Below are 26,748 nucleotides of genomic sequence, written 5' to 3' on the forward strand. Positions count from 1 at the left end.
CTTCCTCGTGAGGCATTTCTTGCTATTATCATTTCCATTTCACATATGAGGACACTGAGGCCCAGGGAGGTAGAGTAGAGTGGAGATGGTCCCACTTTTCTGGGGACTAAGGGGTGTCCTTAGATGTGAGACTACCCCAGGACAGTCTCGGGAAAATCGGGACTAGGTGGTCACTCCAAGGTGAAGTCACTTGCCCAAGGTCACACAAGAGTGAGTGGGAAGATGGGATTGGAGCCAGGCAGGAGCTCCAGGGTTTCCCTCTGGACCTCCCACACAGCACGAGCTGCACTGCCTTTTAGATGGGCCTGCTTCCCCACAAGATGGTGGGGTCACGTTTTGTACATTTCTGTCTCTAAGTTTTGCACCGAGGAGATGTTTGTTGGTGATTGAGCTAGATGTTGGAGATAATTTAAAAACAAAACAAAAACAAATGAGTGAGGGCTTCCCCCGTGGCGCAGTGGTTGAGAGTCCGCCTGCCGATGCAGGGGACACGGGTTTGTGCCCCGGTCCGGGAAGATCCCACATGCTGTGGAGCGGCTGGGCCTGTGAGCCGTGGCCGCTGAGCCTGCGCGTCCGGAGCCTGCACTCCACAACGGGAGAGGCCACAACAGTGAGAGGCCTGCGTACTGCAAAAAACATACAAACAAACAAAAAACAAAACAAAAACAAAAACAAATGAGTGAGATGCAGCCCCTGCACTAAGGGAGCATCTAGTCAGATAGGGGAGACCTGGTTTCTCACGTCATGGAGCCCCCAGTCTGATGAAGGGGTTTCCTGTTGGGGGCAGGGTCTGTCCCTTCCTCCCTGACTGCTCTGCAGGGCCCAGAACAGGGTTTCCGGGAGGCTTTTCCCCTTCCCCAGCCAGGCTGAGGCAGGCAAGAGTGACGAGGTTGGCCTGGCACCCAGCCTGGGCCTCCACTCTCACTACCCAGAGCATGAGCTGGATCCTGGACCAGAGCAGCTGGATTGATTCCTCCAAGCATTAATTCAGTGCTTTGAGCCTCTGTCCCCACCATCTGGCTCCAGTTTGGCTCAAGGAGAAGGTGAGAAACTGATGAACTGGGTGCTCGGATCAATCAAGCCCTTGCAGGGAGCAGACGGCACTTTCCAAGAGTTCACGGTAAAGAAGGTCACGAAGGAAGTGTGTACAGTTGGGCAGGTCTAAGCGATGGTGCAGCTCCCAGGGACTAGCAATAGCGAGGAGTCGTTACCCACCAGGCCTGACGGGGCAAGGAAGGGCGGTCTTAACGAGAACCCAGCCAACGCTGCTACCCTGGGAAAGGGGCCACCAGACCCTGTGCTTAGGTGAGGAACACAGCCACTGCCAGACCCAGAGGGAGAGGGGAGCAAATACGCTGACGTTTCCCCGCCACCTCCCCCCATCACTTTCCTTCTCAGGCTTAATCAAGTCTGAAGCCAAAGATCAAATGGGCCTGGGTGACACAGTCCTTGGGGGTCAGCCCCTGTCCTGCACCCTGGAAGGTTCAGGGGCTCAGAGACAGTCAGAGGGTAGACGGGGAGGGGAGCCGAGAGAGATGAACAGCCAGAGCGCTCCTGGCGGCTCCCTCCCACCCCTCTCCGCTGCCGCTCACCCCACCTCACCCCTGGGGCAGTTACCCGACCCGAGAGGCCCTGGCTGGTGGGCGGATCGGGGAGTTGCCCCTCCAAGACTCACACTAACCCTCTCATTTTACAATCTGTCTCCTTGCTTCCCAGAACTTTGACAAATTTATTCCCTCCGTCCCCTCCTTATTTCCTGCCCCTCCCAAGTCCACTGGTGGGGCCAAAGGGCAGGCAGGTCCAGGAGGTCCTCTGGGAAGAAGGGGCGCGGAAGGGCTTCATGAACTGCCAGATGAAAGAGGGCGGAGGGGGAGAAGCTGCAGTCCAAGAAGAAGAGAAAGCGGGGGAAACAAATATTTCTGAGCCCTATACTGTGCTAGATACAACATGGGCGCTTGCTTATCCATTACTCATTTCCTCACATTCCTCAAAACATTCCTGAGGTTGGTATCAGGGTTTCCATTTTAAGGATGGGGAGACTGAGGCTCAGAGAGGTTATGTGACTTCTCAGACATTGTACAGCAAGCGATAGAGTCAGGATATAGACTCACGTCTGCCCGAGTCCAGGGAAGAATTAAATGAGGTATAATAAAAGTTGGTCTGAAAAGATGTGAGAGGGTTGGAATGTGGGCAAAGGCTGAACAGGATCCTACCCCCAGGGCCAGACAGAGGGCAGGAGGCTGGGTCAGTGGCTGGAGGGGAGCCAGTTCGCACAGTTTTGCTTTCATACTTCTGGAGAATGTGCTGGGGGGGGTGGTGCGGGGTGAGGCGAGCATCCCTGGTGCCCTACAAGAGCCATGTCCAGCCCCAGCTGCTGTTCCTGCCTGCAGGCTGTGAGCTACAAGGGGTCCCGGAAGGCTTGGGAGAGATTTTTTAATTGGAGTGGAAGTCGGGGCTGGTAATCTTGGGGAAAGACCCTAGGGATGAGCTGAGAAGGCCTCCAGGGAGGGAAGGTTGGCTGTCTCCTTGGCTCCAAAGAACAATTTTAAGTGAGATGAGTTTCTCCCAGCAAAGGGCAAAGGAGAGACGGGAGATAAGGGAGTCCTGCACTGGGTATTGGGGGGAGGGAGAAGGAGGGTTGGTGAGGTCAGAGGCCCAGGGACCAGCACCGTATGTACATGGTGGGTGGGATGGACTGGGGCGGGAGGCCCAGGACCAGCCCTGTGGGTGGGGGAGTGGATCTGCGGGCTGGGAGGTCTTGGGGCCAGCAGTGTGGGGGGTTTGGGGAGGGTGGGAGGGGCAGTCAGTGGGGCCGACTTCAGCTCAGTGCTCTCCAGGCCTGGTGTGGTAAGTTCCGAGGGGAATTGGGAATGCGGGAGTCTCAGTAGAGCTCTCGCCCCAGACTGAGGCATCCTCCAGCTCCCTCTGAATCAAGCCCTTCTCTGTCCTGGCTCCTAAAATGAATGGACATCCCTCCCCCAGCCGGGCCTTCAGCATCGGATGGGCCATGAGGGTAGGGCATGAGGCGAACTGCCGCTTGACATTGGGTCTGATCTTGTCCCGGCTGTGCTGGAGCCACAGAGCTGGGCAGCCCATCCAGGAGGGAAGGCAGAGGCAGCAGCTGGCTGGTGTGAGGGGTCTGCCTGTCCCTCCGCATCGTGGTCCCCTGGCCCTGCACTTGCACACTCAGCACACACTTCCTGGCCTCTGCTAGGAGGTTCCCCTGTGACTCATGTGGGTCCAGGCCCCTCATCGCGGCCAGCAGCACCATGGCATCAGCCTGAGAGCCCCCAAGGGCAGGGCTCCATCCTGCGTCACCACTTGCTTAGCCCAGTCCGCCTGGCCAGCCCCTAGCCCTGAGAGGGGTCATCAGAGGCGCTGCCTGTCACCTGGCTGCTGGCCTGCACAGTGTCCGCCTCCTGCCCCGGCCACTGGGCCTGCCGTGGACCACCAGCAGCTGACATGCACATCGTGCCTCCTCTGGGCTGATGTACATTCTTCTGGTACTTTGCACAGTCACTCATTTAATCCCGGGAGATCAGCTCTGCTCTTATCTCCATTTTTCAGAGGAGAAAACTGATGCAAAGAAACTTTAAGTGTTTTGTCCAGGATCACAGGGCTGGTGGGTGAGCCAGGCAGGCTGGCTCTAAACTCACACCCTTTACAACCACAGTATACTGCTCTGAGGGGCCCCTTTCCTTCCTCCTCCAGGACTTGGTGGCCCAGGCTGTGTGAGTGAATGAATGACTTGGTTCCTTACCCGCACACTGTGCACAGCTCTCTGGCTGACCCTATTGTGGCATCATCGCTCCACGTGGGAAAGACCTCGCTGCCCGTTCTGCTCTATGATTTCTGTCCTAAGGTCGGCTTTTCTGTTCTCGTGCCTTTCCCAGATCCCGACTTCGTTACTCTATTTCTCCCGCCACTCTACAACCCCTCACTGTTCACCTGTGTCCCCTCCCCACTTCCGGATCTGTACTTAGAGTTCCAGCGACTCTTCTCATTGGCTGTGGAGCAGACGTCTGTAAGGAACTGGCCAATCAAGAAGCCTTCTTCTGCTCCGCCCCCAGCACCACAGGTTGTAAGTTCCCTCTGGGGCAGGCATTCTGAGCAGGGGCAGGAGTGTGCACGGGTGAAGGGCTTGGTGGGGAGAGAGGGACCCTGTCTAGAGAGGCTAGGCGTGAGGAGAAAGGGGTTCAAGGCAAGACAGAGTTGGGGCCACAGAGGCCAACCCAGCACTCCAGTCTCTCCCTCTCTCCCAGTTTTGAATTGCTAAGTCCTCCTTTGGGAGTGTGCTAAGTATCAATACAAGGGATGCCACTTGCAGACCTCCAGCAATCTCTTCCTCACCTCCACTTTCCTCTGCCCAGCCTGTGGGCCTTAAGAAGTGGGCATGGACCCTGCTGTTTACTCACTGGTGTTTGCTCCTGGGTCTGGCCTTGGTCCACTTTGGCCCAGGCCAGTTGGCACGAGCTGGTTGGTGTAACAGCCCTTCCTTCTTCCTTGGCCAAGAGGCTGCCCCAGACCCAGTTCCAGGAGGGCCCTGAGGTTGAGGGGTTCGTCACAGGGAGGGGCCACATGGAGTCCCACCCCCCAGGTCCCTGTGATGCTACCTATAGGATGGTAGAGGGAAGCAGAGTTGCAGATACCCACTGAGGCCAAGAACCCAACTGCCCCAGGTGATCTGTGGGTGCTGGCTGGTACTGCCAGGGGCTCCTGGCTGGGCTTGGGTTCCTGGGTGAGGTGGGGACCACACAGCTCTGTGCTGCTTTTGTGGCAACCCTGAGTGAGAGACAGAAATGCTTAGGACGAGATGCCCTGCAAACAGAAGTGACCTCTGCAAACCCTACCTGGCTTTGCAAACTGTGGTTGAAGCCTTCAAATGCAGTGGAGCATGTTGAGGCAGGAGGAGGCCACTGGCCTGTCCTGGGCTTTTCTGTGGTGTGAGTGAGTGATAGAGCAAGAATTTAGCAGCCGAACTGGGACCAGCTGCCTGCTGGCTGTATCAACCTTGAGAGTTATCAGCAAATCTTTAGTGAGTTTACCTGGAAGGTCTCTGGGGTTGTGGGGGCCTGCAGTGCGGCCCTCAGTCTGTTCCCTCCACCAGTCCTGGGCAAACTCACCTGGGGAGGGAGTGATTTCTCTTTATGTATACTTCAGTCTCAGAAGCTGCCTTTGTCTCTGGTGCGTGTGTCATCCGGAATTGGAATTAGATTTGGTTATGAGTGACAGAAAAACCCAATTAATAGCATTTTAAATAAGATCGACATTTATTTCTCTCTTACATAAATAAGTCTGGTGGTATTCAGTCCAAGTTTGTTATGGTGGCTCTGCAAACATCAGGAATCCAGGCTCTTTCTATCTTATTGTGTCACCAATCTCAAACATGGCCTCTACCTCATGGTGCAACATGGCTGCCAGAGCTCCAGCCACCGTATCAGCATTGCAGCCAGCTAGAAGGACATGGTAAAGAGGAGCATCCCCCACACACTGAAAGTCACATCCGCAATAAGTCACACAGAATACTTCTCTGTGTATCCTGTTGGGCAAAATTTAATCATATAGCTGCACTTAGCTTTAAGGGAAGACCAAAAAATGTAGACTTTAGTTTGGGTGGTCTTACGCCAAGCTTAAAATCAGGGATCTTGCTGCTGAAGAAGAAGGTGGAACAAATAGAATAGAGCTAGCTGTCCTTTTCACAGCATGAGACTTGAACAGAGGGTTCTGGGCGATTCATGATTACAGGTCCCTCCAGATAGCAGCCTGGCTGTGGGGGGTCGGGCTCTGTCTCCCCATCCAGGCCTTGCCTCCAGCTTTGGGGCTTGAAGCTCCCCTTAGAGCTGCGGCAGTAGCAGGGATACGTTCCTCGTGGAGCCTCCAGCAGGGAGAGGATCAGTTTGATGATCAAGGCCAGCCATGCCATCCCAAAGAGGATCCACAGAGACACTGTGTTCTTGTACCACAGAGGGTAATTCCGGGAGGGGTTCATCCCTGGGGGAGAAGCAAGGTCAGAGGACAGAGGCCTGGGAAAGTCAGGGCCATGTTCCCAAAACAGAAACAGACATACATGGCTTGATGTGTCTGAGCAGAATGTGGGAAGTCCAGACTGGGTTGAGATTGCTGGTCTTGTGGTCACCTCCCTTGGATTCTAGGAAGCCTGCCTGGATTAACTCCTAGGGTTTGGAAGCTAAGATTCCTCTTTGTCTTTCTGAAGGACTCTGTGCTCTGTCCCAGTGGTCCCCAAAGTGGGGTCCCTGGACCAGCAGCATCAGCATCCCCTGAGAGTCTGTGAAAAATGTGAATGACTGGATTCCACTCCAGACCTACTGAATCAGAAACTCTGGGGGTGGGCCCAGCAATCTGTGTTTTGACAAACCCTCCAAGAGATTCTAATGCCTGCTCTGTGGTTGGCCTGTTTTTGTGTTTGGTTTTCTCATGTCTGAAGGAAGGGAGCTTTCCAGGAGCTTTAGGAAGAACATTCTCATCCTACATTCTCATCCCAATGCCCTCCATCTGCTTCTCCAGCCTCGCTTTGCATGCCTCTCCCCCTTGAGTGCTGTGCTCTAGCCACTCTGGTCTTTCTCCCATTTCTCCATCTATCATCTTTCCTGCCCCTGGGCCTTTGCACTTGCTGTCCTCTCAGCTCAGAACGCTCTTCATTTCCTCTCCCTTCAGATCTCAGCTCAGACTTTACTCTCCAGAGACTAGACTGGGCCCCGGTCTCCCGCAGTCTGTATGTTACTTACCCTCTCCGGGCCTCAGCTTCCTCATCTATAAAATGGAGACAACAAGAGTGTCCACCTTCTAGGACTGTTGCGACTGTCATATGGGTTCATATCATAAAGTGCTCAGGGTGGTGCCTGGCACGTAAGACCTATAGTCAGGTGATTGCTTTCCTCGCCTTTGGATCCCCACACTGAGCCCCAACACAGTCAGGACTGGATAAGGAATGAGTGAGGGAGGGGAAGGATGGAGGCTTAGATAAGCTGTATCAAGGGCCTACGCCATCACTTAGTTCTTCCCTCTGTGCTGGAGGCTCTATCTTATCAGATCAGGATTGTTCAAAGGGCAGAGATCTGGCCTCTTATTTCCTTGACATTGTCTTCTGTCTCAACTCCCTGTACCACCCACCCCTCTGTCCACCCCCTATCCTGTCCTGCTGGCCCCAACACAACCTCTTTTCCCTGTCTTCCCCAGCCCGAGCCCCTCTCCTGGGCCCCAGCTCGGGGATGAGCCCACAGCCCTGGGCCTGACATCACCACCTGGCAGGAGCTGGGATTGGATTAGGCTGATTGGGTTACAGGGCCACCATTCCGCTGGCGGTCCCAAATGAGATCAGCCGTGAGCCAGTTCTCTGCCCCGGCTGCCCGTCAGCTCCACTTGCTTCTGGCAACGGAGGGGAGGAGGTGTTTTTCTCCCCTCTTATTTCATTTTTTTTTAGCCAAAATCATAAGTGGCAGGAGACCTGGCAGCTGGCAAGGCGCTCAACGGAATTGCAAATGAAATTGGGGGAAGCGGAGGCTGTGAGCTAGGGAGGAGCAGGCGGCTGGGACCTGGGGACTGTCCTGGCCACGGCATTGGGGCCAAGAGGAGCGACTGTGAAGACAACACACCCTGTGGCTGCTGACACAGGACAGTGGACGCCCAGAGTCCAGGTGGTGGACCTCAGCATTCCCATCCAAGAAAGGGGCTGCATCCTATCCCTGGAGGACAAGGAAGGCTGAGAGACATGGGGAAGAAGTGAGGGTGGGTTGTCCCCTCTGAGCTATGGAAGATCCTAGAACATATGTGTATGAGGAGCCCTGGCTTGGGAGTCTATCCTAGACCTGTCCTTGGCTTGCCTGCCTTAATCAACTTCCTTCCCCTCTCTGGGTCTGTAGATGAGGCAGTCGGGGGCTGGTTGTGCAGGTTGGGCACTGCACAACCCTAAATGGTTGCCATTCACACAGAGCATGATGAGGATGGCACCCGTGGACTGTTCCAGCTTCTGTCCTTGGCCCCCCTTGACTCTTATGACCTTTAAAATGACAAGTGTTATCATGTCACCTGCCCAGCTCCTCTGAACACCATAAGTGCTTTCCTTTAGTCTTAGGACAGAGTCCAAAATCCGTGACTCGGCCTGTGAGGCCCTCTATGTGACCAGACCCTGCCTCCCTCTCCACGCTGAGCTCTCCCCTTCTACGCTGGACGTGGGCAACCATGAAATACTCTCCTGACCAGCCCAGCCATAACAGCCTCAACCCAGGGCTGTGTGATCTACAGACGGCAAGTGAGGGTACGTGTGGTCACTTGTCACGAGACACTGAGATGGCTGCAGAGGGAAAAGTGTGAGTAGCACATCTCTGGAGATGTGGTGAAGGGGACAGTTCTGCCTGTTGCCACTCAGTGGGAGTGGGCTGCCCGGCAGTCCCTCTGGACTTAAAGGGCCCTCGTAGGTTCATACCAGGCCTTCTCAGTCAGAGTTTTTGGTGGAGGGGGACTCTGGGGGCCCTGCTCCCCATACACCAGCCTCCCTGCCCTGCCAGTCCCCACGGGGTGGCTCACAGGGTAGCAGGGACCCTGATCAGCCCTCCTCACGCCTGCAGCTGTGTGGATGTCTCTGCCGCCCCCTCCCCCTGCCCCGTCCCGGTGGTGGCAGAGGCCTTGCCTCACATTTCCAGGTTGCCCATGTCTAGAGAGGCCCGCCCCCTCCTCCCCCTGCCCTGCCTTCCCTCAGGGGGCTGTGGGGCCTCTGGACATACTCACAGAGTTGTGTCCTCAGTAACCCCACAAAGGTTCCTCCAGGCAAGCTTCTAGGGGAGCCTGTTGTCAGCTATTCCCATCTAGGACCAACTTTTAGGAGCCCTAGTGATCTGTGGGCACAAAGAGACTGCAGTTGGGGGTCCCCTTCCCTCTTCTCCTCCCCCCCTCCTTGCACTGGGCACCCTCAGAGAACAAGGACTTGTGGGTTTAGGACTAACACTGGGGACACATCCTGAGTTTCATCCTTTGAGCCCTGCGGTAAGGCGGGGGGCAGTCAGTGGAGGGGGCCAGCTGTTGCAGGAAAGCACTGAAGGGTTTCAGAGGAGCTGGGCAGGTGCCATGAGAGCACTTGTCATTTTAAAGGTCATAAGAGCCAAGGGAGGACAAGGACAGAGGCTGTACCAGTCCACGGGTGCCATCCTCATCGTGCTCTGTGTGAGCGGCAACCCGTTAGGGTTGTGCAGTGCCCAACCTGCACAACCAGCCATATGCAACAGCCCTGCCTAGACTAGGGAAACAGCAGTGGGAACAGAGAGGAGAGGGCATATCCAAACCTCAACCTCCGAGCTCTGAGGTGGGCAGATGTGGCCCTTGGGGACGGTGGGCTCAGCTCTCCTCAGATACATCTCTCCTCTCTGAGGGTAGGAGTGATAGCATGACACACCTGGAGGAAACTGTCCCAAAGGTTCTCTTCCAGAGCAACAGCCTCCCTTCCAGGACAGAGGATATCAGCAAGGGGCAGCATGACACCCCTGACACCGGACTTTGCTTCCTGGGGAAGGAGAGGTTTAGGGAAGGGGACTTTGCACACAGGCCAGAAAGCACTGAGGAGTCTTAGCCCTCACCTAGCCCAGCCCCTCATTTTATAGACAGGAACACTGAGGCCCAGAGAGGGGATATGTGAGGCCATCTGGAAAGGGTTAAGAGTTCTGGAGTCAGATCAGAAGTCATCCCCCACTAGCTGTGCAATCTCAAGCAAACGCCTTGGCCTCTGTGAGCTTCGTCCTTCTCCTCAGTAAAACGTGGTGACAATCATCACTCTTGGTTGCTTAATGCGCTAGCTGTTTGTTACTTTGGTAGGACCTCATTTCAATATTCCAGGCTGGGTCCTGATTGTTTCTGAAGGAGGGCACAGAGCCCCTTGCGGCCAGTGGCCGCTGTTCATTTGGTGACCCTTTTAGGGGCGGGGAGTGAAGGGGGACGGGGCTGAGCTGGGGGTCCAGCCACCCCTGCGCCCCGCAGAATGTCCCTCTGTTGCCACCTGCTGGGCAACTGCCACAGCTTTTTTATGCAAGGACAAGTCGCTTCCGGGGGCCCTTGACTTGCCCACGCTGGGGGATGACCACCGATTAAACCCCACCTTGGACCCTCTGGACCACACAGCCCTTTCTTACTGACCAAGTTTGGAGACCAATTGTTTGGGGGTTAGGGGAGGCTGGGATTTTCTGATTCTCCCAGACTCTCCTGCCAGACCCCCTGGGCTGTGATGTGGGCTTCGTGGCCCTGAACCCAGGGGCATTTCGTGGGGCGGGGTGAAGTGGGGAGGAGAGACCCTGGGACCACGATGGATGGGGGAGAGAACTCAGGGCCCCCCTTTAATCTGATGAGCTTTAAGGATAATAGGTGAGCCTGTGGAATTCTCAGGCTTTTCAGGATGGCCAGAAGTGTGGCTTACAGCCTAAGGCACAGGGTTCAAACTCCAGTTGTCACTTTTTAGCTGGGTGACCTTAGCCCTATCACACCACAAAAGGCAAATTGAACCTGCCAAAGCCTGTGTCCTCTGGACTTTGGGCCCCTAAACCCTTACAGGGCCTGGCATGCAGCAGGTGCCCAGGGACACGGACTATGGGCTGATGAGTGGAGGGAGTCCCTCCCGCCTCCCGCTGGGGGTTCTCACCAATCACGTAGTCGCCGAAGCCCACGGTGCTGAGGGTGATGAAGGAGAAGTAGAAGCCCTCCACGTAGCTCCAGCCCTCCATGTGGGAGAAAAGCAGCGGGGGCAGCAGCAGGAAAAGCAGGAGGCCGGACAGGAGGGCGCTGGAGCCCACCAGCCACTGGGCCTTGGCCGGGTCCTGAGGGTGCATGTAGCGCCCAGCCCCCATGAGGCCTCTGCTCAGGGCAAGGGGCCGGGGGCAGACAGCCTGGGGGGTACCGAGCTGACGGCAGGGTGAGCGCTACCCTCGTAAGAAGGGGGCTGCCTTTGGGGCCTCTGCGCCTGGTGTGAGTTCTCCAGGCTCCTGGACAAGGCCTTGGCTAGCTCCAGGTCCCACTGTGTCTCCCCACTGATGCCCCTTTATTACTGAAGACCCCCGTTCTGGGCAGTGACCCCAACCCCACCACACTCCCACCAGTAACCCCAATTCCCAGAAGGATCCCTTGTTCCCATCAGTGAACCCTTTTACCCACCATGGGCATCATTTTCTACCAGAGACTCTCCCTCCGGGTAGTGACAACCTGGCCATCCATGGCCCCGATTCCCACCACAGCCCCCCATTCTAGAAGTGACCCATCCTTCGCCCCTGTTCCTGCAACCCCCTCACCTTCCAGGTGACCCCCAGCTTGCGGGTGCAGCTGTGCACCCCCTGCTGCATGAGATACCCCAGTCGGTTGAGCACCACGAGGTTGAGCGGAATCCCCACGAGAGCAAAGAAGATGCAGAAGAGGCGGGCGCCCATCGTGCGGGGGCTCAGGTTGCCATAGCCTGAGGCCAGAGGGGGACACTTCAGGAGGCCTTTCCATCTTCAGGGGCCCCCGTTCCTAACCCGCTACGGACATGGCAGCTGGTATGTATCATGGCCTTCCCTCCCCATGCAGGGTGCTCTACATGCTCCCTCAGTCCAGCCTCAGCCACCCTTCCCAATGCAGATTATGCCCAGATTGACAGATTGGAAAACCGAATCTCTAGGGGGTGCTGTGTGCATGAGTACACACCACGGAAGTGTGAGAACCCTGTCTGTCCTCACTTCGTTTCCTCCCTCTCTGGGTGGGCAGAGGGATGCGGGAGAGGGGTGTGGGAGCCTGCAGAGCCTCCAGCCACTTCCTTCAGGATAGATCTGTTAGTTTCTCATGCATTCCCTCACAATGGGATATCAGCCCCCCATGGGCAGCAGGGGCTTGCCAGCTTTGCTCATCACTGTATCTCCAGCACCTAGAACTCTCTGGACCATACGAGGTACTCAGTCTTTTTGTTGAATGAATGGATGGGTAGCTGAGTGAATACATGAGCAAGTTGGTGATGGGTTTTATAGATGATAAATGATTTCAGGGCTCAGGCCCATCCTGCTGGCCCAGAAGTATCTGTGTGCCTGTCAGACCCTGTTTCATTCTAGGGCTTGGAAAGTACAGCCCTCCCAGGGTGCTGGTCCCAGGGTAACAGGGGTGCCAAGGAGGCAGCCCGCTGCTGCGCCTCTCAGGACCCCTTCCTTCCCTTGTGAATTGTTCCACATGTACCGGTCTCCCATCTCCCCTCTCCCCCTCCTTTCTCTGCATTTTCTCCGTGTGTGTGTGTGTGTGTGTGTCCGTGTGTGGTCGGAATCGGAATCATGAACTTCCCTATTGTCCACCTCTGAATGGCTCTTTTTTCCTGCCATTTAGAATTCCCACCCTAAGGGTAGGTGCTGTTGGAAAGGGCAAGGATGGCCCCCAGCGGGGTTTTGAACTCCAACCCTGTGGCTTACTAGCTACATGATCTTGAGGAAGTTGTGCAAATTCTTTGCCTCAGCTTCCTCATCCGTGAGAAGAAGGAGCCTTATCCTTGGAGGTTGGACCATATGGACAAAATGAGATCTCAAGTATAAAAGTGCTTCTTGGGGCTTCCCTGGTGGCGCAGTGGTTGAGAGTCCACCTGCCGATGCAGGGGACACGGGTTCGTGCCCCGGTCTGGGAGGATCCCACATGCCGCAAAGTGGCTGGGCCCGTGAGCCATGGCTGCTGAGCCTGCGCATCCGGAGCCTGTGCTCCGTGACGGGAGAGGCCACAACAGTGAGAGGCCCGTGTACCGCAAAAAAAAAAAAAAAAAAAAAAAAAAATTAAAAGTGCTCCTTACAGGGCCTGGTATGCAGACCAGGTGTGTGGGGTAAGGTGGAGACCCCTTCCCCAGCCCTCCTTCCCCTCAGAGCCGGCCCAAACAGCTTTAGGGCAGCACTGAGTGGAGAGAAGAGACAGGGACAAAGTCCACATTGGGAATGGTAGAGCTGGGAAGAGAGAGGCTGCGAAACTGAATTAGGTGGGCCAAAGTCACGGGCCCAGGGCAGAGGGTGTAGGAGGTGTGGGGTTCAGAGATGAGAGACCCCTGCACATCTGGGAGACATGGCCCACAGTGACTGTGCATCAACATCCCCTCCTGCTCTGGAGCTCAATAAATGGTGGTAGAATGGGTATATTTGGAATTTGTTATGTCAGCATTTGTTGAGCACCCACTGCATGCCGGGCCTTGTACTAGACCCGGGGGTGTAAGGGTGAATAAACACCATCCTGCCCCAACCTTCCGGGGCACAGGGCCCATGGAGTCGAGGGGCCTCCCAAGCATGCCTGCTTCAAGGTGGAGGACTGCCCAAGCCCCCGGGCAGCCTGAGATCTGCTTCCAAGAAGTATTATTTAAAGCCACAGGGAGAGTCCTCTGGGTGCCTCTGCCTGGCTCCACTCTGGGGAGGACCGTGACTGGGAGTTTCCTGGGGAGTGGAGCTGGCTGGAGGTGGTAGCCACCAGTGATGTCCGCCCGCCACCTGGTGGTGAGTCTGGTGTCATGCAGGCGCTCGGGCCGGGCACCCAGGCAGGGTGATGGGGCAGCCCCTCTGGAGTTATTTCCTGGGTGTCAGAGCCGGAGGGATCTAAGCCACTCTTCTTCCCCAAACAACAGTCCCCAGGCACCCACCCAGGACAAGTTCCACCTCTGCTCTCCTGAGGACAGGCCTAGAGATGGGGGAGGGAGATCTAGCCCAGGGGTCCAGGTGCATGAGGGAGGAAAGGCGTTGGAGAGGATGGTGATGGGGTGAGGGGGTGCCTCAGTGAGCTGTGGAGAGGTGGGAAGGACCACCTTCCCCAAGGCTGCGAACAAGGGGGTCAAAAGGCTCTTTTTGGATTTCTGCTCCTCCTTCCTCCCCAACTTTCCATTACCTCCCCTCTGCCTTCACCACTCCCTATCCCAGGCTGAGTGCTGGGTGGGCTTGGCTGAGCAGACCAGGACACTTACAGTGCTCAGCAGCGTCTTTATTGTTACCCGGGGGGCCCTGAAAGGCTGTGTGAGGCAGAAGTCCCCAGAGCAGCATTTCACAAACCTCCTGGGGACCTGGGTGCAATGCAGAAGCCGATTCAGCACATCTTCAGTGAGCCCAAGGTTCTGCTCCCTGGCGGTGCCCACGCTGCTGCAACTGTTTACGCTCAGAGCCAGGAGGCCCTAGTAACCCCTCTGAAAGTAACTGGTGCCCTGTCCCTCAGGGGAGGCCGCCCTCCCCAGCCCCCCTCCCTGGCCCCATCCTGCTCTTACCGATGGTGGTGATGGTGGACACGGAGAAAAAGAAGGAGCCCACAAACTCCCAGCGCCCCATGCTGGTGGTGTTGTCAAGGACGATGTCCCCATTTTGGTAGGCTCGGATGATGCCCTGGGGGAGAGGATGTAGTGACCACCAGGCTCTGTGGGGCGATGGGGCCCCTGCACCCAAACACACACACACACACACACACACACACACACTCGTGACAATGATCCCAGCCTGTCCGGTGCTAGGAGGCTCTTTCCCTCCGAGGGGCTCCCCAGGGGCAGGGACCATGGGGACAGCTCCTTCCCCTCTCTTCACCCCAGAACCCAGGTCAGCCCAGGATATCTCACTGGCTGGAGGAAGCCCATTTGTTCTCTCCCCTGCTCACTCCTGTTCTTGCAACAAGCCCTGGTCTGTCCCAGGATGTGGTGTATTAGGGGAGCTGAAGATAAAGGAGACATGACCTCAGTCTTCAGCAGGACAGAGCCAAAAACTTAACTAACTTTGATACAGGGCAGTCCATGCAGCTTTAGGCACACAGGCAGCGCAGCTGCATGATCCCGGCTAAGATAGCCAACTTCTCTGTTCCTCAGTCCCCTTCTCCATAAAATGGGAGTACTAATCGCACCCACTTCATCGAGTCGTTGATGGTTAAATGAGTTATTAGGTGTAAAGACTTAGAACAGTGTGGAACATGGAACATGGGAAAGGTTAGCAGTTGCTATCATGGTCATTACTACAAATATAATGCTGTTGGAATACAGATAGGGAAAGTGTGCCTTCTGATGGCGGTAGGGGCACAAGGCTTCATGGAGGGGGGGATGTTTTAGTTGGGCCTTCCTTGAGGGTCGTATAGGACTGTTCCTGGTGGAAGGACGTTTAGGTAAATGGGGCCGCAGGAGCAAAGGCTGGGAGGGAGGACTGGGTCTGGGATGTAGAATAGGGAGACTGACAGGTAGCTGGCAGCCAGGCCATGCTTGGCTCTGCCATGCCAGGGATGGAGTGGCAGGCCTCTCCCACGGTCACTGAGCAAAGGGGAGGCAAGCTCAGGTATGTGTGCTCTGTGGCAACTGGCAGCATAGAAGATGCTGGCAGATGGGAAGGGGAGAGAGTCCTGGAGGGGTGAGTGATGGAGAGGGCCTGGGCTGCATCCTGGCACAGAGTGGTCCAGGAGGCACAGAGAGAAGATGTTCAGAAGCCCAGGGCTCTGGCCTTATTTGGTGTGGGTAGTGAGAGAAGCATCTAAGAACTCTGTGAAGGTGTGTGGAGGTGAGGCCAAGGACAGAGATTTAGAACAGGTGGAGGAACAGGGCTGGGAGGAGGAGAACTGCTTGCTCTTGACCCTGTGGGAATTTGAGGGCCGCAGGAAGTTGCACTTACATGTCTGCACTCAGGGGGTAGATCTGGGTTGGAGATACCACATCCCTATTCTTGGGGATGGTTGAATCCACAGGGGGTTGAGGAAAGAGGTGAGGTGGGGGTGGAGCAGGAGGGTGTGGAGAGGAAGAGATGAGAGCCCCCCAGGGATCCTTGGGAAACACCCACCTACACAGATCTGTACTGAGGCAGTACTCATGCTTGACAACCCCAGTGCCCTGGCTATGAACCTGTGCATTTGTATTTAACCTCTCTGAGCCTCAGTTTCTCCATCTGTAAAATGGGGATGATAATAATGGCACCTACCTGTGAGGTAGGTGGGGATGAACCGAGTTAATACAGTAGGAACAGTGCCTGACACACAGTAAGTGCCACACAGAAGCATTTACTGTCATTCCCGTTGCCATCATTGTCACGTTCCTTGGGCCCAGGCTGCTGGTAATTGAAGTTCACCACCTTTTCAAGGGGCGTGTCACACAGCCCCCAGGACTAGGCAGTCGGGCTGTATTTGCAGAAGTTGAGATGTAGGTGGTGGAGGCGTCACATCAGATTCTTAACAGAGATAGTCCTTTCCCTGTCCAACTCCAGGCCCGGCCACAGCGGCCCAGTCCCAGGGCTCAGGACACTACCTCCAATCCAGTGCCCCGGTCCCTTCCCACCCGACACACTTCCCTGCTACCTTCTGGGGACTAGCTTTGGGTTGGTGACTCTGGCACACAGGCCTTGCCCTCCTCGCCAGAGGAGGCACCGGGACTGCAGGGTGGGGACGTCGGGCTAGGGGCACAGCTGTCTGCACCCGCTGACCAAGCCACGGTCCGGGACGTTGATGCTTCCGCCAAATCCAAGCAGCGCCGGGTCCCTCGTCGCCTGCCCAGAGTTGAAGGAGACCTCTGTCCATCTGTGAGGCCCTGCCCGGAAGAACCCTCTCCTGCCTGCCCTCCTCCCCGGGCCCCGATGGGTCTCCCCGCCCCCCTCAGCAGTCTCTGTCCTCTGTGACCTCTGCATCCTCCCACCCGCAGCCCCCTCCAGCCCCTCCGGGCCTCTGCGGTTGGGGTGGCGCATCCACCGCCCCCCAACCCCCAGCCCTAAGACTCGGAGAAAACCGGGTTCAGCCGCGGAACGCCCCTGTGTCTGCTGTGCTCTTTCTCTCGGACCCGGGTCTGCGCATTTCGAGTCCCCGGACCCTGGCACATGCACCTTGGCCCCATTCCACTTAGCCACGGTGCGGGGGTGTGGGGGGGAAACAAGCGCGCCCTGCACCCCTTTCCTTCCAGAGTCCAACGGTGGTGCTGTCGGGCTTGCTCATCCTTAGACAACGCCCAGCGCTCTCTGCCGTCCTCGCCCCCAATTCTCAGCTTTGCACCTGGGTCTCCGGTGGAAGGGGCCAAGGGTGCCTTTTCGCCCTTGGCCCGCGGTCCGACGTCGCCACAGCGCCGCGCGGTCCCTGGTCGACCCCTCCTGCCACCTCCCAAGCCGGCCAGCGCGCTCTGTCCCTACGCCGCCCGTACCCGGTCGGCCCCGCCCGCCAGCTCTGGACCCCGTTAGCGCGCCCCTTTTCGTCCTCGTCCTCAGATTCGGGTGTGTGCGCCACACAACTCTCTGGACAGGGAGGGTCACGCCCTCTCGCCCCGAACCGGGGACTCAGGGCGCCGCGCTGAGCGTTGCTCTCGCCGGAGCTGGGCTCTTTCCATCGGGGTCCAGCCCAGTTCTGGGGTCCCTACTCGGCAACGCGCGCCTCCGGTCGTCCCCGCGTCTGTGCCCTCCACTTTCTTTTGGAGAAGTGCTCCCGGCTTTGCCCTGACCGGAGCCGGTGCGTGCCCTCTCGCCGCATGCCTGTGCACCCCGCGCTCCGCTGCGCCAGCCACCCCCGTACGCCCCACCATGCGCCCGGGCCGCCCCGCTCGCCCCTGACCCGGATCAGCGAGTCCAGCGCCGGGTCATCCAGACAGGTGAAGTTCCGCAGCAGTGCCCACTTGTCTTGCTGGAATCTCTTGCTGGAATCGTGCGCCGTGGGGCTCTCCAGCAGCCAGAACACGCCGCTGCCCAGTGCCAGGTAAGTCAGGTAGGCAAGCAGCAGGAGCACTGTGCCCGGCATCGCGCAGCCCCAGACCCTGCCCTCGGGCGCCTCCCGTGCTCTCCGCCTGCACTCAGCGGGAGAGGCAGGGAGGCCGGAGCCGGGAGCCATGGACCAGGACTGAGGCGGAAAGGAAGGGCTAGGAAGGAACTGGGCTGGTCCCTTCTCTAGCCAACGCCTGCCTGTGCCCAGTTTTCTCAGCAGAGGAGGCGTGCTGGGGAATGGGACAGCCCTGCCCCACCCCCACCGGGATCCAATCCCAGGGACAAAATGGGGCCCAGCTGTGGGCATCTGGCCCCGCCTCGAATGTGTGTGGAGTGCCCACCCCCAGGCAGGCCTAAGCTCTGGGAGAAGGGGAGGGCTGCTGGGTGACCGCAGGCGCTGGGAGAGAAGGGGCCCAGAGCCTCCCAGCGTCCTGTAGCAAACGGTGGGAGGGACTCTTGCAGACCGCACGCAGGGTGAAGAGAAAGTGCAAGTGAAGTTTATTGTCCTGGGGCCCTGGGACTATTGCCACAGACTTGCTGCCTGTCGGGTCCTCCCTGGGTCTCTCCCATCACCATCCTTTCCTTTATGTGCCCGAAGATGAGGGGCTCCAGCCAATCACCACTTGCCCATGAACTTGGGAGGCACGAGGGGCCTTGACCAGTGGACTTGTCCATTCCCTGCTTCTGAAGAGGCCCCCTCACTCCCTTCTCCACCCAGGTTGGAGGAAGGGTCCGGGGGGTTGTATGTAAAGAGTCCTGGGGGTTCTCAGTTTCTCAGGCCTCTCCACTGTCTTAGGAAGTCCTGTGTGTAACCTGGGTCTCTTGCTGCTGTAGATCCTTCCCTAGGTGTCCCATCGGAGCCTCCTCTGCTTCACAGCCTTGCCTCAGTCCTGTCCAGAGGTCCCCAGCCACTTAAGGGTCTGTCTTGCTGAGAGAGGTTTGCAGTCCTTGGTGAAGCTGGGCCTTGAGATGGACTGGTGTAAATCTCTCCTTTCCTTCTGACCAGAGATGTCACAATCTGGCAGGAGCGAGGCCAGGCTGCACAGGGTATTCCCAAGGGATGCTGGGCCTCCACGCAGGTCATTTCCTGGAAATCTCCTGGCATCAGCTGCCTGGTGTTTTCCCAGGGAGTGTTTGGAAAGGCTCTTAAGAGCCCAGAAGGGGTGATGAGGTCAAGGTGTGCCCTGAGGGCTTCAAAGGAGGCCTTGCCCAGGAAAGTGGGCGGGACACCCAAGCGTGCCCAAGCCTTGTTCACGGACAACTCTAGACCTGTAGGCAAGGGGAACTGGCAGGCTTAGAGGCAGCTTGCCTACCCCTCTGGCTGGCAGCTTCCTGAGGGCAGGCCTCCTATTTGCATGAAGATGGCTCCAAAGTCCCTGCCTGGCCCTCTCCCATCCTCGACCCTCCCTGCCAGCTGGTCCCATGGGCGCTCGTCATACCCAGGTCTGCCCCTCCTCATGGGGTTTTGGCCACTGGGTCAGGGTTGCCTCTCTGCTTGTCTAGTCCTTCCATCTGGAGGGCAGGAACATTCACTGCTGTTGCCCCAGAGCCTGGCCCAGTGCCTGACACACAGTGGGGGCCTGACAGCACATCGTGCACGTATCAAACGAGGCGCAAAGAAAGTCGCCCTGTGTTTGCTGTCCTGAATGAGGTCTCCTGGGAGGAGGACGCAGGGAGGGCGATGGAGATTTGGCCACAATGATCCATGTCTAAATTCAACTTTTTCGGGTCACTTTTGAGGGAGGGGCATGGGGACAACTGCGCACATGTTGCACCGCGCACATCTGTCTCCCATCCTGTCTCTACCTCTCCTTTCTGTTACTTTCTTGGACGCTCCTGTCTCCTTCCTCTGTCCGGAGAGCCCCTGAGACCAGCTCTGGCTGGGAAGTGAGTGGGTTGGCAGAGGAGGAGGTGTGGCAGGAAATCCAGGGGGCATATGGGGTGACTGGGAATGCTGGGAGGGGCTTCTGTGGCCACTGGGGGGCCTCATGCAGAGATGGGAATCTTCTGAGGTCTAGGGAGCCCATTAGTCTCGGGGGCTCCCCTTTCCTTGAGGCCTCTGCTGAGCAGCCAGAGCTGGGAGCACCTGTGCAGAAGCAGGGGGCCCAGTGGGAGGACCAGTGCCAGCCATGCCAGGCCCAGGAGGATCCAGATGGCTGCCAGGCTCCGGTACACAGAGATGTAATGCTTGCTGGGGTCCGTGCCTGGCAGGGAAGGGGGACATGATAAATGCCAGAGGTCTGAGGGCACAGCCATCCCCCAAGTTCCATAGGGGCTCCCACCAGCCTCCCAGTAACAAGGATCAGCAGTGGAGGTCCCTGGGGGAAAGGGTGATGGGTCCTAGACCAGCAATTTCTGAGGATGTTGTGAGAATTCACAGCAGCCTCACAAAGTATTTGTCTCACTGAATAACCAGGGGCTCTCTGGTCCTCAGTAATTACCCCCTGCGGACATCTCCCCATCCCCTGAACCCCAGTGGCCCCCACCCCGAGATCTGTGACTGCCTGTTTCTCACCGACGACATAGTCCCCGAAGCCGATGGTGCTGAGGGTGATGAAGGCGAAGTAGAAGCCCTCGCTGAAGCTCCAGCCCTCCACGTGGCTGAAGACCATGGGCGGGAAGATGAGAACGAGCAGTGTCCCCAGGGCCAGGAACAAGGCCAGGCCCAGGGTCTGCAGTAGCTGGAAGGGGAGGAGTCTGTCTCTGAGTCCACTTGGAAGACCCAGGATTGTAAATTGCGGGGGTGGGGGTGGGGGGTTCTGGGGCAAATTAGGAAGTGGGCTGGGCCATAGCCAGGTCCCTGCCCTGTCCTGCCCTGCAGACCTCTGGGATGGGGGTTGTATCTCTGTGTGTGTTATCTTGCCCAGGCCAGGGAAAGATTCGGTCAGAGGGATTGTGTCGGTGGGTCAAGTTGGAGACTCCTTCAGGTGTGGGGTCCACATGTACAGGCCCCCAGGGAACTCAGATCTGGGACGGAGGATGGTCATTGAACTGTCCCAGATTCCTCTGCACCCCTGCTTTCTTAGCGTGCCTAGCTTTGCAAGGGGCCAGATGACAGGTGGGCACTGGTGGTGTTCAGGGTGGCGTGGAGTTTGATTTTGGAGTTCTGTGCTGCCTAGATAGATCCCCCTTCAAAGAAGACCTTGCCAAGCCACTGGCAGGTGGCCTCCAGCCGGAAGCTCCCTCAGGGTGTATTTCAGTCTGGCCCAGTGCCTGACTGAGGCCAGGGCAGAGTCCTGGCCACGTCAGCGCCCACTGCGGGACAGCTGGGGCGGCCGGCACCGAGCTCCTCGAGGGGTGGACCAAGGCTTTGTCCAGCCTGCAACACAATTTAATTTCTCCTTCTGCCCAGTGCTTTTCTTCCATAGGTGTTGACCCCTAATACCATGCTAGCCAAACTCTTGTCTCAGTGTCAGCTTCTGGAGGACTCCACCTGCAACAGACTCTGTCCCAGCGGGGCTGTGGGGAGGGAGGGGCCCTACCTGGGAGCGCCTGGGCTGGTCCTCCCACCTCTCCAGTGTGGTCAGGTGGGCATGCAGCCCTGTGCCCAGGTGGTTGAGGAAGACCACGTTAAGCGGGATGCCCACCAGAGCGTAGAAGACACAGAAGACCTGGCCTGCCTCCGTGCTGGGCGCCAGGTTCCCGTACCCTGCAGGGGGAGGAGGGTGTGCAAATATGGGGAAGGAAGAGTTCAGAACTGCCTCCCTGACAGACTCGGGCAGAGGTTGGTTTCCCACCACCACTGGGGGTCGGGGCGTGGTGAGGGGAAACCCCTCTGTTCCCGTGAACACCCCTTCTCAACCTCTTCTAGAATGATCTCTATTTGTAAGAATCCTGCTTGTCTTTGAAGGCCCATCTCCAAAGACACTGCCTCCAGGAAGCCCTCCTGACTGCCACTCTCTTCCTCCCTACTAGGTGTGATCTCCCACAGTGCTTTGTGTCATTCTTATCTAATATTCTACTTTGCCCTGTGCTCTTGTTTTTGGTGTGCTTATCTTATCCTTCTTTAGTTGTTCAGAAGATCCTTGAGAGCCAAGCTTGGGTCTGATCCAAGTTCATACTCTCCTACCTCCACTCTATCTGCTTTGAATGTCACCTGAGTTCAAGGAAGGTGTGTGGAACTGGACTTAATTGAATGGATATGGAGACCAGGGTTAGTGGGGTCTGGGGTTTCCTTGTGGGAGGTGGTGTGGTTTTTCTGGCTGAGGGGATAGAGCAGATGCTTGACCATGCCCTGTCCCCTTGGAACACCGGGATAGCACCTGCAGCTGGGTGGACAGTACACGCAGAGGACTCCCTACGCCAAGTCCCTGTTTCTCTCTACCTGAGAGACCTTTGGGCAGGTCCAAAATACCAGACAATTAATACATCCGGGATCAGCCCTCAACCAGCAGGGGCAGGAGTTGTTAGATAAATACGCCTGCTTCCTCTCCCCTGGCAGGGCTCTCCTTAGCTTCTCAGAGGGTCTCCAGCACTGGTGAACCCAGTCGCCCTAACCAGTCCCCTGCTCATTATTACACATTTCATTGCCTTTTCCTGTCTCAATTTCCCACTTGTCCTGCTTCCCGGAATCGTCTCCTAGATAAACCACATCCTAGTCTCAGCACCTGCTTTTGGGGAACCCAAACTTCAGCAGGGGCGTTGGGGGTGCCCTTCTCCACCCTGACCCTTTACCTATGGTGGTGACGACCGTGCCTGCGAAGAAGAAACTGCTGCCGAAGTCCCAGTTGCTGGGGTTGGTGGAGTTGCCTTTGGGGTTCACGCCCTTCACCCAGGCTTCCATGATGACCTGTTTGGGGGGTGGCATGGGGTGGGAGGATGAGGGGACCTGACAGCGCCGGCTGGTGGCCAAGCTCTCTGCAGGGTGCTTCCGTGTTGTCTCACCTGGTGATGTTCTTACTCACATTCCCATTTCATGGAAGAGGAAACTAAGCCTCAGAGTGGCTGACTTGCCCAAGGTCACGGAAGTCCAAATTCACTGCCTGCTCCACTGGCCAGGGCTGAGTGAGATGGGCTGTCAGTGTGGCTGGTGGAGGGGAAGGGGCCTAAGGAGGCAGAGGGTGCTTACAGAGTGGGGTGCAGGTGGGAGATGCCACCTACAGCCAAGAGGGTGAGACTCCATGGGTGGTCAGAACAATGGGAAAATTTCAAGTTGGATGTTCCTGGAAGGGCTTACTTGGGAACTTGAGGTTCGGGACCACGGGAAAGCCATGGGGCTGCCCTCCCATGGGGCTGATGATTCCGCACAGAGTACCCGGCGCTCTCTGAGCTTCCAGGTGAGCTGTCAGCCTTGCTCTTTGCTGCCCCCTAGTGAGTCCCAGCCCAGGCCTGCCTGAGAAATTCCATCAGAGGCCAGGGCAAAGGTCCTCTGTGTGTGTGTATGTGTGTGTGTGTGTGTGTGTGTTGGTGGTGTATATGTATGGTGTGTTGTATACATGTGGCGTGTGCATGGGTGCTGTATGTTGCATGTGTGTGCATGCTGCTGTTTACAGAACCAGAACCCCACAGGCTCAAGCCTAAGCCCCTCTGTCCCCGGGCCCAGCCCTCTTGGAGGTGGGCTGGACTCCCTCGCCCATCTGTTCCCCATCCTCCTCCCCTGTCACTGAATTGTCCCAGGGCAGCAGTGCAGCCTCACCACCTGGTAGAGCCCTAAAGGCAGGAAGGAGGCAGTGGGGGAGGGAAAGCTCCAGCCTCTAGTTCCTGTGGGAACCGTTTCCCCACTGGCTGGGTGAGTGAACTCTGCCGGGGTGGGATGGCCCCTGAGGGCCAGGCCAGTCTGGATGTCCTGACACAGGCTGTCTGCTTCTCCTCACTTTGGCAGAACTGGCCTCTTCCCATGTGAACTTCAGCCTCCCTCTCTTTCCCACACACCCAGAGAGGCCAGGACTGAACATTCCAGAACACACCCGTTCCCCAGAGACCCTCGCACGTGGGAGCAGCACTTGCCCTAGACCCAGCTGTCCCGTACTCCAGCCTGAGGGTCTCCATTCTGCCCAGGAGGGGCTGTGATATCGGCGAGGACACTGGGCGTGGGGCGCCCAATGTGGACCATCCATTCTTCTCTAAGAATCTGCGCGTGGTGAGAAAGGCAGATGTGAGTCCCGGGACCTTGGGCAAGGCCTTGTTTCCTCATGGTGTCAGGCTTCAATACTGTTTTTACTACTGTTTATAGCTTTTTTCCTTCTTGTCATCTGAACAGTACAGCTGGCCCTCCATATCCATGGGGTCCACACCTGTGAGGTTCACATCCACGGATACAGCTGGCTGGCTGTCAGGTACTTGAGCATCCACGGGGCTCCAGGAAGCAATCCCGCGCAGATACCGAGGGGCGACTGTAATCTGTGCTCTTTGGGAATCTTTCTTTTTTTTCCTTTTTTTGGCCACGCCGCGCGGCTTGCGAGATCTTAGTTCCCTGGTCCAGGATGGAGCCCATACTCGCTGAAGTGGAAGCGCATGTCCTAAGCACTGGACCGACAGGGAATTCCTCTCTGGGAATCTTATCCTAGCATTCTTCTGCCTCTCAGCTAGACATACCCTGGCAAGTGAGGGTCCCTCCCAAGGGGGCTGAGGACCTCTGGGGAGGCCTGGGGGTTGTTAATCAGTGGCACCTCCCTCGGGGCTGCAGTCCAGCCTGTGTCTCTAATTAGGCCCCAGCTATGAATCCTTCCGCTGCTCTCTGGCTCCTGGGTTTCGCCTCTAACCTGGGGCTGAGTGTGGAGGTGGGTGCAGGGCCTCCAGGGCCTCCAGGGCCTCTGCCTTTTACCCCCTGGGTCTTGGGAGGCTCCTGAATCCTTCCCAGCCCTGATAGGGGTGCTGTGGTCCCAGCCCTGTGCTGCTGGGGAGCAAGGAAGTGAAGCCAGAGGCCGGAAGCCTCATTTCCTGGGAGAAAGGGCCTGGACAGGCCTCTCACAGCTCCGGAGCGTTCTCTCTTCTCCTAGGCCAGGCCACTTCTCATCTCCTAGGCCAGCTGTTCTCCATCTTCAGGGGGCATCAGTGTGACCTGAAGGGCTTGTTAACACACAGCCTGTTGCCCCCACCCCTGAGTTCCTGATTCAGTAGGTCTGCGGTGGGGAGTGATCGGTGGCATTTGTAACCAGTTCCCAGATGGTCCTGATGCTGCTGGTCCAGGGACCACACTTTGAGAACTGCTGCTCTAGGCGGTATCCTGCCCCCTGCACTTATGCTAATTTTTGTGTTGAAGAGCAGCCAAGCTTGGGTGCGAATTCTGCCTTTACCACTAACTGTGTAGCTTTGGCCAACGTACTCGACCTCTCTGTTCCCCAGTTCCCACCTACAAACTAGAGACAGTGGTAGAGATAGGTGCTGTAATTATGAGGAAACACATGTAAAACACTGGGCCGCCCGTGATGGATCAGGACTGGTTTGACCCCAGCGTGATGACCCTGCTCCCTGCTGTTTTGGGCACGTCGTAAATACTCAATACACGCCAGCTATTGTGATGATTCCGCAGCTGGCTAGTTCCTTTGCGGTGGGTGGGAGCACTCAACCCCCTGGTCTCCAGTGCATTCACCTTCCCCTCACAACACCCTGGTTTTGCCTGGTTTCTGGGAGAGAGGGTGCTGGGGCCCCAGAGTTTGTACAGAGGGGCCCGAGCAGGGGTGACCAGCTCTGCCACCAGAGAGAGGCCCGGGGGGCGCCGTAGCTCAGTCACCCCCGTTGCTGCTCATCAAGCCTGGCTCCACGGCAGACGTGGCGGCTGCTCCTGACCTTTATCTGTGTCTCCAGCTCAAGTGTGGTCAGCACAGGGGTGTGAGCGGGGGAGAGGGCAGAGGGTGCAGCAGCCCCGGAGTCGGGGAAGGGGAAGCTGTAGGGTGTGCGGGGCAGAAATGTGTGCAGCGTTGATAGCACTGACACACAGTTCACATTTATGCAGCAAGTGGCAGCTTAGAAAGCGCTTTTAATCAGCTGTCAAATGTCTGCAGCATATAAGATTATTCTTCTCTCCTAGAAGAGGACCAGAGAGGTTAAGTGACTTGCCCAATGTCACACAGCAATCCGGTTGTAGATCTAGGGCCAGAATCCGGCACTAGGTCTCATCTGGCTCTCTGTTCCCACCACACTCTGCTTCCAAACAGGGCCTCAGCCATAAGTGATGGCTCTGGACCTGCAACGAGACCCCTCTTCTGCCCACCAGCCCACACCAGCATCTTCCCTTCACCTGCACAAACTGCTCCACGGCCTGCTGGTCCAGGCAGGTGTAGTTCTCCAAGAAGCGCAGCTTCTCGAACTGAAACTGGTCCCTGGACTGAGCCTCCGCCTGTTTCTCCAGCAGCTGGAAGATGGTGGCACCGAGCAGCAGGTAGCAGACATAGGCCAGCAGCAGGGGCAGCACCTGGCCACCCCAGCAGCTGCAGAGCCTGGTGCGGGGCATGGCGTGCCCAGGACTCTGCCAGGGCCGTGGGGCTGGCTGTGGGTTCAGAGGTGGGAAGCGCCCGGGGACCTGTGCCCAGCCTCCTGCCTGCCTCGCCCTCCTCGGCACAGGTGTCCAGAGGCTGGGGAGTCTGTTTGAACAGTGCAGCTCAGCTTGGCTGCACTAAGTACCGTGAGTGCAAACAGTCCTGCCACCCCCCGCCCAGCCTTTTTTTTTTTTTTTTTCCATGGAGAGCAGCAAGTCAGGGGCAGGGACCCCTTCAGAGACCTAATGGTCCTCCTGAGGCCATCGTGTCTCACCTTCTGCCTCCAAGTTGGATGGGCGCTTTGGAGCCAAATCAGATGCCCCCCTTCACTCTGCCCAGGGCCCCTTGGCAGCCCCCAGCTTCTTACCCATGATAGCTTCAAGCCCCCAGGCTTAGGTGCTGGGAAGAAATCAGAATGGGTGTGAATAAACCTTGTACTCAGTTGCCTTGGCTATGAAGTGGAGCTAGAAGGATGGACCCGCCTACTGGGGGAACCTGGGGATGAGGGAACTGGGTAACAAATTGGGGCAAAGCAAACATACAAGTGACAGTCTGGATCAGGAAGTCTGAGGGTTGATGCTCCTAATCAATTGGATGCACTTGCTTTAGAGCTTTTGCTGAAAATTTTCCTTGCTTGAAATCTTTAGCAGGTTAGCTTGGGAGGCTATGTTGGTGAG

General features: G+C 57.2%; 2 protein-coding genes across 3 annotated transcripts; both read right to left on the reverse strand.

Annotated features, from left to right (window-relative positions):
• Positions 1-5,246: 5,246 nt before the first annotated feature.
• KCNK17 (potassium two pore domain channel subfamily K member 17) lies at positions 5,247-17,781 on the reverse strand (the record flags this gene model as incomplete). Of its 2 annotated transcripts, none has more annotated exons than XM_081247648.1 (5): positions 5,247-5,991; positions 10,640-10,814; positions 11,283-11,443; positions 14,228-14,342; positions 17,509-17,781. In XM_081247648.1, the coding sequence occupies 5 exons, from the start codon at positions 17,779-17,781 to the stop codon at positions 5,684-5,686; spliced, it is 1,032 nt and encodes a 343-aa protein (XP_081103774.1). In that variant the 3' UTR covers positions 5,247-5,683. The 2 variants fall into 2 exon arrangements, with proteins under 2 accessions (XP_081103774.1, XP_081103775.1); XM_081247649.1 differs by having other exon boundaries at positions 14,228-14,661; positions 17,509-17,598.
• A 1,859-nt stretch (positions 17,782-19,640) lies between these two features.
• On the reverse strand, positions 19,641-26,046 carry KCNK16 (potassium two pore domain channel subfamily K member 16; the record flags this gene model as incomplete). The annotated part of the gene is made up of 5 exons (XM_081246269.1): positions 19,641-19,858; positions 20,170-20,335; positions 21,137-21,303; positions 22,329-22,443; positions 25,834-26,046. The coding sequence occupies 5 exons, from the start codon at positions 26,044-26,046 to the stop codon at positions 19,641-19,643; spliced, it is 879 nt and encodes a 292-aa protein (XP_081102395.1).
• Positions 26,047-26,748: the final 702 nt, after the last annotated feature.

The sequence above is a fragment of the Mesoplodon bidens genome, assembly GCF_964165515.1.
Source record: "Mesoplodon bidens genome assembly, chromosome: 10".
Lineage (NCBI taxonomy): Eukaryota > Metazoa > Chordata > Mammalia > Artiodactyla > Ziphiidae > Mesoplodon > Mesoplodon bidens.